The 12,782-nt window shown below is 39.6% G+C and overlaps 1 protein-coding gene across 1 annotated transcript; it reads left to right on the plus strand.

Annotated features, from left to right (window-relative positions):
- Positions 1 to 3,528: 3,528 nt before the first annotated feature.
- On the plus strand, positions 3,529 to 6,095 carry LOC120320325 (olfactory receptor 14A16-like). The gene is made up of 2 exons (XM_039369944.1): positions 3,529 to 4,018; positions 4,802 to 6,095. The coding sequence occupies exon 2, from the start codon at positions 4,831 to 4,833 to the stop codon at positions 5,746 to 5,748; it is 918 nt and encodes a 305-aa protein (XP_039225878.1). The 5' UTR covers positions 3,529 to 4,018; positions 4,802 to 4,830; the 3' UTR covers positions 5,749 to 6,095.
- Positions 6,096 to 12,782: the final 6,687 nt, after the last annotated feature.

Below are 12,782 nucleotides of genomic sequence, written 5' to 3' on the forward strand. Positions count from 1 at the left end.
TAGGAGCATATAATCCAATGATAAGACATCTCTTACCATTTAATAATAAATAAATAATAACATATCTTCCTTGTGGATCAGAATCAATTAACTTCGGTGATAAATCTTTTTTCGCATAAATTACTACTCCTCCTTTTTTCTGCAGAGCAGGGGCTGAAAAATGTACTCCCAGCTGGGAGTTAATCAAATACTTTTGATCCTTTAAAGCAATATGAGTCTCTTGCAAACATATAACATCATTCTTGTGTTGTTTCAAGTAATAAAATACTTTCTTTCTTTTCTGTGGTGAATTCAAACCATTAACATTCCATGTCAGAAACTTTGCCATTTTTGGTGGCCTGAAGCCTTTGGAACACTGCATGTAAATCTGCAGTCGATGACCTCTTCGGTCTTGTTCCTCCCACTGACTCTGAGGTAACCACTTGTTTTGTAGATCCAACATTTACCTTTTGCTGCTCTTTTTCTTTACGTTTATGAGCTGCACGAGTCATTCTTTGTTCCTTTGGGTCATCTTTTATCTCCAAACACTGCTGCATCGATTCAACCAACAATTCTTCTCCTACTAATGACATTGTTTCTACAGCCAACTGTCCTTCAAACTTGCCTTCATTTGTTTTAGATCATGGAGATGGTGGTGCACCTGCTTTAAGAACAGAAGCATAAAAATCTCTTGCTTTTAAAATTGTATTAAGTTTGTAATGTGTCCCAACGTAGTTCACCACTATTCCAACAGGTACATCCCATCTAAACTGAATCTGTTGTTTCTTCAGCTCCTCAGCCAAAAAAGCAAAGTCCTTTCTTTTTCTGAGAATTTTTGAGATATTTCTTTCAAAATTATAACATCTTGAGTTGCAATTTGAAATCTCTGCTTGTAAAAAGCCTGTATAATTTCATTACAAAGTGATCTTCTGGAAAAATAAATAACTACATTTCTTGGTAAATTTCTCTGCCTCGCAATCCATGAATTAACCCTAAAAATTTTTTCTATATCTTTCAACATTTCTTCAGGTTCACATCCCAAAATGGAGGCTAATTCTGCAGCAATTTCTTCTTTCAGATTCTCTTGCACATTCTCCTTCAACCCTCTTATTTGCAAAGCAAATTCCATATCTCTATAATATTTTTTTTTTCCAATGAGTTCAGGTAAGTGCCTACTATACAGAATAGAATAGAATAGAATAGAATAGAATAGAATAGAATAGAATAGAATAGAATAGAATAGAATAGAATAGAATAGAATAGAGCTGGAAGGGACCTTGGAGGGACATTCTTCATATGTTTTAATCTCCAGGCCTTTGATCATCTTAGTTCCTTTTCTCTGAAATTTTTCCAAACTCTCAACATCTTTTTTGTGATATAGTGACCAAAATTGGCTGCAATATTCCAGGTGTGGTCTTACTAGGGTTTTATAAAGCGGTATTAATACTTCATGTGATCTTGATTCTATGCCTCTGTTTATACAACCCAAGATTGTATTAGCTTTTTTGGCTGCTGCTACACACTGCTGGCTCATGATCAAGTGATTATCCACTAAGACTCCAAGGTCCCTTTCACAGTTACTGTTTTTAAACCAAGTTTCACCCAGTCTGTACTTGTACCTTTGATTTTTCCTGCCTAAATGTAAAACTTCTGTACATTGAAACTCATTTCATTTTATTAGGCTCATTGTTCAAGTTTGTCAAGATCTTTTTGGGTCCTGAGTTTGTCTTCTGGGGTGTTGGCTACTCCTGTCAGTTTGGTGCCATCTGCAAATTTGATGAGTCCCCCTTCAATTCTCTCATCTAAGTCATTTATGAAGATATTTGAAGAGTACATGGCCTAAGAAGGAACCTTGTCATGCCCCAGTGCTTACTTCTCTCCATGTGGATATTGTGCCATTGAGAACTATTTGTTGAGTACAGTTTGCCAGCCAGCTACATATCCATCTGCTGGTGATGTTGTCTATTCCATCTTTTTCTACCTTACCAGGGAGTAGGTTGTGGTCTATTTTATCAAATGTCTTACTGAAATTTAAGTATACTACGTCCACAGCATTTAGCTGGTCTATTAATTTAATCACTTTATCAAAGAATGAAATAAGATTGGTTTGGCATGATCTGTTTTTAACAAACCCATGCTGGCTATTAGTGATAACTTTGTTTGCTTCTAGTTGTTTGCAGATCTGTTTTTGACTACTTTTTTAGGATCTTCCCAGGTATTGATGCTAAACTGATTGGTCTGTAGTTTTCTGGGTCTGTTTTTTTTCCTTTCTTGAAGATGGGAACCAAATCAGCCCTTTTCCACTCCTTGGGTATTTCCCCAGTGCTCCAGGATTTATGAAAGATGTGGTGTAATGGTTCTGAGATAACATCTGCCAGCTCCTTCAGAATATATATGGGATATAATCTTTTGGGTCCTGGTGATTTATATTCATCAAGGTCGGATAAGTATTCTCTTACCATGCTTCTTGGTTGTTTTCCACTTTAGGGTTTTCATCCATGGTATCTTTCCTAGGTTCTCTCTGAGTTTGTTAAAGTCGGCTCTTTTGAAGTTTAAGACACTGGTTGGATTGTTTTCTATTGCTAAAGTTTGCATTATATTAAATTTCAGTATGATGTGGTCACTTTCACCCAAGGTTCCAGCAATTCCCTCTTTAACGTCTTCTCTATTAGTAAGGATTAAATCCAGTATAGCTTTATGCCTAGTTCCCTCCTCCATCTTTTGGGTAACAAAGTTGTTGGCTAGCTTGGTTAGGAATCTATTTGATCTCCCCTTTGCTACAGAGTTTGTCTCCCAGTTGATATCTGGATAGTTGAAGTTTCCTATTACTACTGTGGTATGCTTCCTACATACATTTGTTAACTGGTTGGCAAAGAGTTCATCTATTTCTTCTGATTGGTTGGGTGGCCTGTAAGATAAACCTATGGCAATGTCACTTTTTTTCTTTTATATTGACCTATATGCATTCTGGAGAGATTTTATCTTTGATCATGTGCATTTCAGTAGATATGTAGTGTTCTCTTACATATAGTGCAACTCCGCCTCCTCTTTTTGTAAACCTGTTTCTTTTGAACAATTTGTATCCATCCATCAGTCCATTCCATTCATGGGTTTCATCCCACCAGATTTCTGTAATGCCTACTATGTCGTACTCTCCCTTGCTTCTAGTTCACCCATTATTATTCATTTATAATTCACCCATACATTATTTCACAACTCCTAGCTATACCTGAAATGGTATAGGGTCTTCTGCTTGAGCATGGGGTTGGACTAGAAGACCTCCAAGGTCCCTTCCAGCTCTATTCTGATTGATTACTCCTTATTTCACTAGCATAACCAACTTGCCAAATAGTTTATGCTGAAATTTATAAATTCATGTTACCACTGAGCATTGTATCTGAGCAGGGAATTGGAATTATGTTCACAGTTCAACAATATACCTAAAGTCCTTTAGAGAAATTGAACTACACCAAGGATGCCATAAAGTGTCCTCCAGGGATACTGAAACAGAACTGACAAACTCTATACCTGTAATTCTTTAAACATCTATCTTCCTTACCTGCAAAATGTATAACATGCAAAAGATTTCTGCTTCTGCATTACACTATTCATGTCTTTATGGAATACCTTACAGAAGGGAAAACAGATTTCATTATCTTAAGAAAGCATTCTTGTTGTAGCTGATTTGCTCTGTAAACCTTTCATGTGATTTTTTCATCAGTTATCTTATATAGTCAAATAGCCAGATATCCAATAGCCTAAACTTTGTTTTCATGCTTGTCTGCAGTTTATCTAGATGAATCACGCAAAACAAACCTTTAAATCTTTTTTGATATTTTATTTTTATTGCCCTCTGGACATTACAGCTTTTATGCACATCTGATTCTATTTTATTTTATTTATTGAGCATATGTGTATGTATATGATCAACATAATGCAGTTCTCCAAGGAAGAAACTCCAAACATCTCAATCTAAAGGATATGGATGAAACTTCTTCCACTTCTTATGCATTTCCACTAACAATTAAATTTGATTAAGGTCAGTCAGCTTTTTCTCAGCTAAATGGGTGTTAAATAGCAGCCAGATTCCATAGTACTGCTTTCCTGCTTTCAATCCTTTCCACATCATCCTTCCCCCCCCCCCACTACTTTAATAATGTCAGTTGATCCTCTTTTCTGAAATGGATTTTTGAGAAGAAACCAACTCATTGAAAGAATAAGAAAAAAATAGTAATAAATATTGTACAATTGCAACATGATTGAAACTAGTCTTTGCCAATTTAATGAAAACTATTTTTTACCAGTGCCAAACTAAAACATTGAAAGCTATGGACAACAAATAAAAACTAGAATATAGAACTCAAACATTACGAATATGAATTTACAGACATAATTATAAAGATTTTTCAGGAGTAGCAGGATTTGATTATTATGTTAAGACTCTGGACTTGTAGTTAGTCAAATTAATGATTAAGATATTTATGATTATATTAGTTTTGATGAACAATGGAATCAATAGGGATCATATGTTGTAAATATAATATTTCTTGTTCATAAGAGTCTTTTTTTAAAAAAATGCAATAAATGAACTTAACAAATTGTCTGACATTATGTTATGCTTGTTAAGTCCACTATAGTTAAATCTATCTATTAAATTTACATCTGAACTTTATACCTTGGAATAAACAGAAAAAGACACCTGAACTTCTTTGAACTATATTACAATAATCTTTTACTGCAAACTTTCTTAATAACAGTTTTTCTGAAGAGATTTTTTTTTCTGTAAAATTTAGTAGCAATTTTCTTCTCCCTTCCTTTCTAGAAATCACAATATATCCTTCTGCCTAAATAATGTCCAATGAAAGCATGATAACATATTTTGTATTTGTTGGTTTCTTTGATGTTGCAGAGTGGCAGAATTTCTATGCTTTGGTATTTTTTCTAATTTATATTTCATGTGTGATGGGGAATCTACTTATCATGATCATAGTAATTCTCAATATTCACCTTCATACCCCAATGTATTTTTTTGTCCTAAATCTATCAGTTGTTGACCTGGGATATATCACAGTCACCATCCCCAAAGTCATAGCCAACTCCTTAATGAGAACAAGGGTAATCCTCTATTCTCACTGCGCTGCCCAATTATTCGCCTCAGTTCTCTTTGCAGCATCTGAATTTCTTCTACTGACAATTATGGCCTATGATCGTTATGTTGCTATTTGCCATCCACTTCAATATGAAACTTTAATGGGCCCACACAGATGTATCCAAATGGCAAGCTGTGCATGGATGGTTGGCATTCTAACAGCAACATTGCACACTGGTGCCACATTTGCAAACACTTTTTGCTCCAATGTGATCAACCAGTTTTTTTGTGAAATCCCACAATTGCTCAGGCTCTCTTGCTCTGATATGTATCTCATTGAAATTGGGGCTATGGTATTCACTGGCAGCTTATATTTAGCCTGTTTTGTTTTCATTGTTAATTCTTATGGACAGATCTTCAAAGCTATAGTAAGAATTCTCCCTGTACAAGGTAGGCAGAAGGCCTTCTCTACCTGCTTGCCTCACCTCATTGTGGTTTCCGTGTTCTTCTTCTTTGGCATCTTTGCTTACTTACGGCCAATCAACAGGATTCCATCTCAGATGGATTTAGTGGCTGCTATAGCCTACTGTGTGGTGCCACCATGCATGAATCCAGTGATATATAGCATGAGGAATACAGATATCAAGCAGGGAATGTGCAAACTCATTGCCTGGAGATAATGGGACATTTTTAAAGAGTAAATGCAGTTTACAGATAGCATGTGCATAGTTATGTATATATTTAAAGGCTAAAAGAAACATCCCAATATTGTTTCAGTAAGAGTGTAATCCATTTAAGGCAATGAAATGTGTTAGATGAAAATCTGCAAGGAGTTCAGTTCTGTATTAGAATTGTATTAATGCTATTCTGTAAATAATTGTTCTAATATAAGAGTCTTCTTGAGAACTGTATAGTCTATATATGATTATACAATACTGTATATGGATTTCTTTGATGACCTTGTTCACATGTAGTTTTGGTAGTCTTATGTGATGTTTATAATTATTCTTCCTTTTTCACAATTAAAAAAAACTAAACCTATCTGAACATGTGTCAATTTTGCTTTGACATTTGAAAATGAATGTTGCTATGTTCTTAATATAAACAAAGAAATTGAATGTTTTTGACATATTCAGACATGCCAGATGTAAATCTTCAAAGTCTGTCTAGTGCAGGGGTGTCAAATACAATTTCATTGAGGGCTGCATCAGCATTGGAGTTGCCCTCGGGGAGCCGGGTGGGTGTGTCCAGGGTGGGTGCGGTCTACTGGGTGGGTGTGGATGAAGTGGGTGTGGCCTACTGGGTGGGCATGGCCAGTTCTACATTGTTTGTGTCAATGGGGCCTATGGGGCCTGGGCAGGAGTGGGATAGATCTGAGGGTCTCTGCAGACGGGGGTGTGACCAGGACAAGTGCCAAGGAATGGTCCACTGGGGGAGCCTCACTGTGCCTCTCAGGCCATTTGGGGGGGACTGGATCGTGGTATGGGCTGCCTGGAGCCCTGGGCAGCAGAGGTCAAATGCCCAGCCTGGCCCTCGAGCACCCGCAGCACCAAGCCCAGCCCCACTTCCCCAAAGGGGTGCTCAGCTACACTTACCTCCTCCTCAAGGCTGCTGCATTCCCTCTGCATGGGAGGAGACCTGGCTTTGTATCCAAAGCTTCCTTAGCAATAGGATGGGAGACCCCCAGGATAGGCCAGGAGGAGGGGGCAAGGGGATGGTGAAAGGGCAGCAGGGCAAGACTAAGGCAGGACTTCCCTCACACCCTCCCTCTCCTTCTTTCCTTCTTTCTTTCTTTCCTTCCTTCCTTCCTTCCTTCCTTCCTAAGTACAGAGTGGTGGGAAAATATTTGAGATGAGGGAGGGAGAAAAACAGGCAAGAAATGCAGCTGGGGAAGTGTCACCCTTCATGAGGAATGAAGAAATGCACCATTACCTGGAAGTGGCCAGCAAATGGCCCTCACCTACTTCACATATCTGGTTTGGTGGGCTCTGGGGGAGGGGATGCCATGAGCAGCATGAGAGTCAATGTTACCTGTGCAATGCCACACAGCCCCCAGCCTGTCCGGTCTCAGCAGGCAGCAAGGTTCTCTCCTCACTGCACTGAGAGGCTTTAGACAGATGGCGCGAATCTGAAAACAAGCACGATGCTGCCCAGCCCCCAGCCTGCCCAGTTTCGGCAGGCAGTGGGGGACTCTCCTCATAGCATAGAGAGGTTGAGCCAGGCGGTACAAAGCTTGCCAGCTTTGCACCTTGCTGCCTGCTGAAACTGGGCAGGCTGTGGGCTAGGTAGCATTGCACTTCTCATCAGATTTGTGCCACCTGGCTCAGTTCTTGGTGCTGTGAGAAAAGCATCCCGTTACCTGCCGAAACCCCTCCCCCAGAGCTCATCAAGCCGGATATGTGAAGTAGGTGATTCCTGGCCACTTCCAGGTGACGGTGCATTTTTTCATTCCTCACAAAGGGTGACACCTCCCCAGCATACACCTAGGGGGCTGGGCCGATGTGGCAGGGGCTGTTCCTTGCTGTTTCCATCAACCGGCATGTGGACCTACGTCTTGCATATGTAATGTTAAGAGCATGGACCATGGGTGGTCAGCCTCCCAGAAAGAAATGATTTAACACCACAATATGCCTTCTAGAGAGAGAGGTGGTGGAGGAGAAGAGCCCTGAACGTGCCCAGATAGGGAGTAATCAACAACTGAGCAACCTTCTGAATACGGGAGTGTGTGCTCATCCCCAACGGGTGAAAGAATGTATTGACATCAGAGAGCCAATTGCCAAAGGCTCGGATGTCTCTCCATGCCCTGTGGGGGGCCTTGTAAGAACTCTGTCTTGTACTAGCACCCGGACGCAGAGTGATCATGAATGGAAGGGTTGCAACATCACCCCCACCCCCATTGGTGACTCCGCGACTAAGGCTACTTCCTCGAAAATGTGCTCTCACTTTGGGGATGCAAGAGAATGGCGGGAGGACGAAGAGGTGATTATTTACAACTTTAGAGCCTCTACACGCTCCCAAAAACAATCAAGAGGAATGATCCCCCCCCGTGGAAACACACAAGGAGAGGAAAGCCGAGAACTGGAAGACCCCCCTTCTCTCCCCTTGAGGATGATCACACACTCCCAAAGAACGGGGAAATGGATGAATGGTGGAGAGGGTGTGACCCCCTACACTGAAGACTCTATGTGGGGAGGCAGCAGCCAACTTGAGGGTGCTACAGGAATATACCCAGAGATGTGTTCCACGTTGGTGGTCCGATTGCCCCAATGGGGGCCATGGATGGACTCCGGCGATGCTGCTAAAAACGTTCCCATCAATGAGAGAATGAAGGGGAAAGTTAGCGAGAGAGCACTGGGGAATGGGGGTTATGATGAGGTAATTACAACGAAATCCCATAGCATGGGGAAAGGCAATGAGGATGCAATTGTGAAAAAGGGCCATGGAAAGAGGGAAGGTGGGAGGAGAACGCCAATGGGAAAGAAGGTGAGGAGAGTAAACAGCGAAAGGATGCACAATGCTGCTCGAAGCACGAAGCTGAAAACACCAGCCTGAAGATGATGAATGGGACTTCGTCGAAACGTCGCCAAGACACTTCCAATTTTACGCGGGAGAAAACCCGAACAACCAAAGACCTACACACACACACACACACACACACACACACACACACACACACACACATATATATATATATATATGCAGGAAGTTTTTCAGACAGATGTCTAATTGATTACACCTTGACATTTTTTAACTGCTATACTGCAGTTTTACTTTTTACAATCTCTTTTGCCTTGCAGCCCCCAACTAGGGGCGTTAAGCAGGCTCAAGTCACAAATGCGAAACATTACAAATCCAAATTTCTTTTTCTGACAAAGAATTAAAGAATTAAATTGGGAGAATAAGATGGCCATTTCGAGCTCATTCTGCTCTCGTCAGTTAGCCACACCCTTTATGGGATTTGAACCTGGGCAGTTTACATACTAGGCAGTGATTTAACCACCAAGCCACAGGCCCTCCTCCCTCTTTGCCAGCTGAGTCAAGGGAGTATATGCAAGAAGTTTTTCAGACAGATGTCTAATTGATTACACCTTGACATTTTTTAACTGCTATACTTTAGTTTTACTTTTTACAATCTCTTTTGCCTAGCAGCCCCCAACTAGGGGCATTAAGCAGGCTCAAGTCGCAACTGCAAAACATTACAAATCCAAATGAAGCTCCTAGAAGCACGAAGCCGAAAGCACAAGCCTGAAGATGACGAATGAGACTTCGTCGAAACGTCGCCAAGACACTTCCAATTTTACGTGGGAGAAAACCCGAATAACCAAAGACCTACATACAAACACCCACGAAAACCTCAGAAAACACACACACACACACACACACACACACACATTATATATATATATATATATATATATATATATATATATATATATATATATATATATATATATATATTCTCTGAGGTTTTCGCGGGTGTTTGTATGTAGGTCTTTGGTTATAACCAAAGACACACACACACACACACAAACACACACACACACACAAACACACACACAAACAAACACACACACAAACAAACACACACACATATGTATGTATATGTTTATGTATGTATACTTGCATGATATTTCATTATACAGACATTATTAGAAGTCAGATGGTATATAAAGAATCTATGTCAGTGATAAAATAATTCGAATTAAATGGATATTTGTTAGTTGAAAAAAAACATTGGAGCTACTCTCCATTTTATTAATTGAAAGTATTACATTTCTTTTTTTAGGTATGATTTTCATCATTATACATTTCAGCATTCTCAGATTAACTGGTAGAAAAGAAAAATAATAATTTTGCTCCTGGGACCACAAACATTTATTGAAGATAGTTATTATCATTAATATTAATTGGAAAACATGATAATCCCAAGAATATTATTTTCTCTGACTTATCTGTACAAACAAATAAGCCAAAGTAGTATGATTCTATTAAGTTTAATATAATGCTATGATGAACATTAAAAAGTAAATCTCATTAGATAAGAAGTTACTTTTATGTTAAAGTTCAGTGAACTTTAACATACATTGATTGTCTCGTTTAATGAGACTTATTTATTGAACTTTACACAGCTTAATTAGAGACCAGGCAATCTTTCAAGCTTGAAGAACAACTTGGAAACAAATAATTATTGTGATTTTTTTTCCCTCAGAGATTAATTAAAACAACTTATAGATAGTAAGGAGCTTCTGTCCTTCAATTTTGTGTATGTGAGAGAAATGGATAAAATATTAACACTTTAAAATGTTGCCTGTTAATTTGGTGGGAGAAAAAAAAACTTCAATACTTTACCAAATGTATAACTATGGACACAGATGCAAACACACACACACACACACACATGCTTCATTATTTATTTATTTAGCTAGCTAAATAAAATTTATTTATTTAGGTAAGATTGACAATGTAGAAATCTGATAGCTAGTTAGTTAGTAACAGATTTCTACACTGCCAATCTTATCTAAGTGACTATGGGCAGTTTATAATAAAAACATATAGCAATATTAAAAAATACAGTTAAAATAAATAAAAGCAGAATTAAAAACAAGGTTAAAATGAAAATGCTAAAAATGTAAAACAGGCAGAAAGAGTCCCATTTCTAGAGTGGCTTATTACTCATAGGGAGATGGAAGACTGGACAAAAGTTATCCAAAATGGAAGAATCCAGTGATGGCTTCTTAAGAAGAAGGTGCACCAGTGCTTCTTTAAATTGTGCCAGGAACACGTATCTCTCAAGGGTAAATTAGCTTTTATCAAGACCCACCTAAATATCCCTACTGGGTATCCTTGACTAGTCAGAAAAGTCATGGATCTAAATCACAGATGGCCATGCTTACAGCAACAAGGATCCTTTCTACTTCCTTGGGTACAAAAGGATATTCCCAGATAACTGGGTAAGTTCATTCTACAGTCATGATAGGCCAAAAGAGGTTGAGATGCCCAGAGGACTTGCTCATCCACTGAACCACTTATTACTAGCAGAGATTTCACCGGTCCCAGAAGACTAAGTAAGGCTAAGAGACTAGGACACTCCCAGACATGGACATTATAAACTCTGGGAACTCCTCTCCCTTCAACTACTGCAATCATTTTTAGGAGCCCATGTCATACATCCACTCCAATCTATCAATGTTCAAAAATTAAAGCAGACATATTTTACAAGGAAGATCATGGACTAAGTAAATTGTTTCAAGGACACAATTTTTTTATGGGATACAAACAGGAGTCACTGTACAAACAAAAGACTTGCAATAAATTTTAGCCAATCTAGTGGGACATCAAATGCCCAGTTGAGAATTGTGACAGGAATGCTTCAGATTAGGCCTGGAAAATGATGATAACTTTCTGGCTGTAATTCAATTCTTCCCAATGGGTTTGAGCTTTCTAGTCCTGATAAATAATTTCTGCTCTCCCTGGAAACAGACAGTAGAGCACAATGTGGCCTTAGATGGGATTTTGCCATTGTTCTTAATCTTACTAGGGCACGGGTGAGCAACCTGTGGCTCCCAGCCTTCTCTGCCATTTGCAGAGAAAGAGAGAGAAAGAGGGAGGGGGACTAGCATTTCCCTGCTTCCCTTTTCTCTCCCTCTCTCCATCTCTCTCTCTCTCTCTCTCTCTCTCTCTCTCTCTCTCTCTGTGTGTGTGTGTGTGTTTGTGTGTGTGTGTGTGTGTAAAAAAGAGAGTGGCCTCATGCTGTTCCGATGAGCTGACAAGCTTATTGGGTGGGGCTCCTCCCTTTGCTGCATCTCTACAGGAAGCAGGAAGGGCAGGAGAGAGTCAGCCCAATAATGTGTGTCAGCTTGTTGTAGAACAGCCTGAAGCCGGCTTGCCAGGTGAGCAGAAGATCGGAGAGAGGGAAGGGGGAGAGAGGGAGATAGAGAAAGAGAGAGAGAGGGAGAGAGAAAAAAAGAGAAAGAAAGAGAGGGAGAGAGAGGGAGAGAAAGAGAGAGAAAAAGAGAGAGAGAGGGAGAGAAAGAGAAAAAGAGAGAGGGGGGGAAGGAGGGGAGGAAAGAGGGAGAGAGATAGGGAGAGGAAAGAGAGAGAAAGAGAGAGAGGGAGAGGAAAGAGAGAGAGAGAGAGAGGAAAGAGAGAGAGAGAGAGAGAGAGAGAGAGAGAGAGAGAGAGAGAGAGAACTCATGCACATCAGCCTCTATTTCTTTTTAATTAAACTTTTCAATCAATGTCCCCACCTCTTTCGTGCACGCACGCACACACATACAGGTTTTGCGGCTCCCAGGGTTTTCTTTTCTCTGGGAAATGGGTCCAAATGGCTCTGTGAGTGTTTAAGATTGCACACCTCTGCACTAGGGTATGATCAAGCCAAGAAATTGGTTATCAACTGAATAAAAGACATGGAGTTCTAGTTAAATGTGAATAGGATAATGCTCCACAATATGAATAGGACTAACTGGAATCTGTGGGAACCAGCAAGATATCTGGAAGACCTAAACTGTCAGGCACAAGAAATTAGGAGCCAGGATAGCACTGTGAATTTATTCCATGCAATCTATACATAAGAATTTGATATACTAACAGTCAGGGCAAAATAGCACCAAATAGTCAATGGATGTCAAGGAGAACTGGGCAAGTATCTCTCAGGGGCATAAGTACTCCAGTTTGATGAAGCACTTGACCCCACCCTTGACTTGATGATGTT

This window comes from Crotalus tigris, unplaced genomic scaffold, assembly GCF_016545835.1.
Source record: "Crotalus tigris isolate CLP2741 ecotype Arizona unplaced genomic scaffold, ASM1654583v1 scf7180000021329.220372, whole genome shotgun sequence".
NCBI classification, from domain to species: Eukaryota; Metazoa; Chordata; class Lepidosauria; order Squamata; family Viperidae; genus Crotalus; species Crotalus tigris.

What these genes read in the sequence shown, in the direction of transcription:
- LOC120320325 (XM_039369944.1), top strand. Translation starts at nt 4,831, where the DNA reads ATGTCCAATGAAAGCATGATAACATATTTTGTATTTGTTGGTTTCTTT.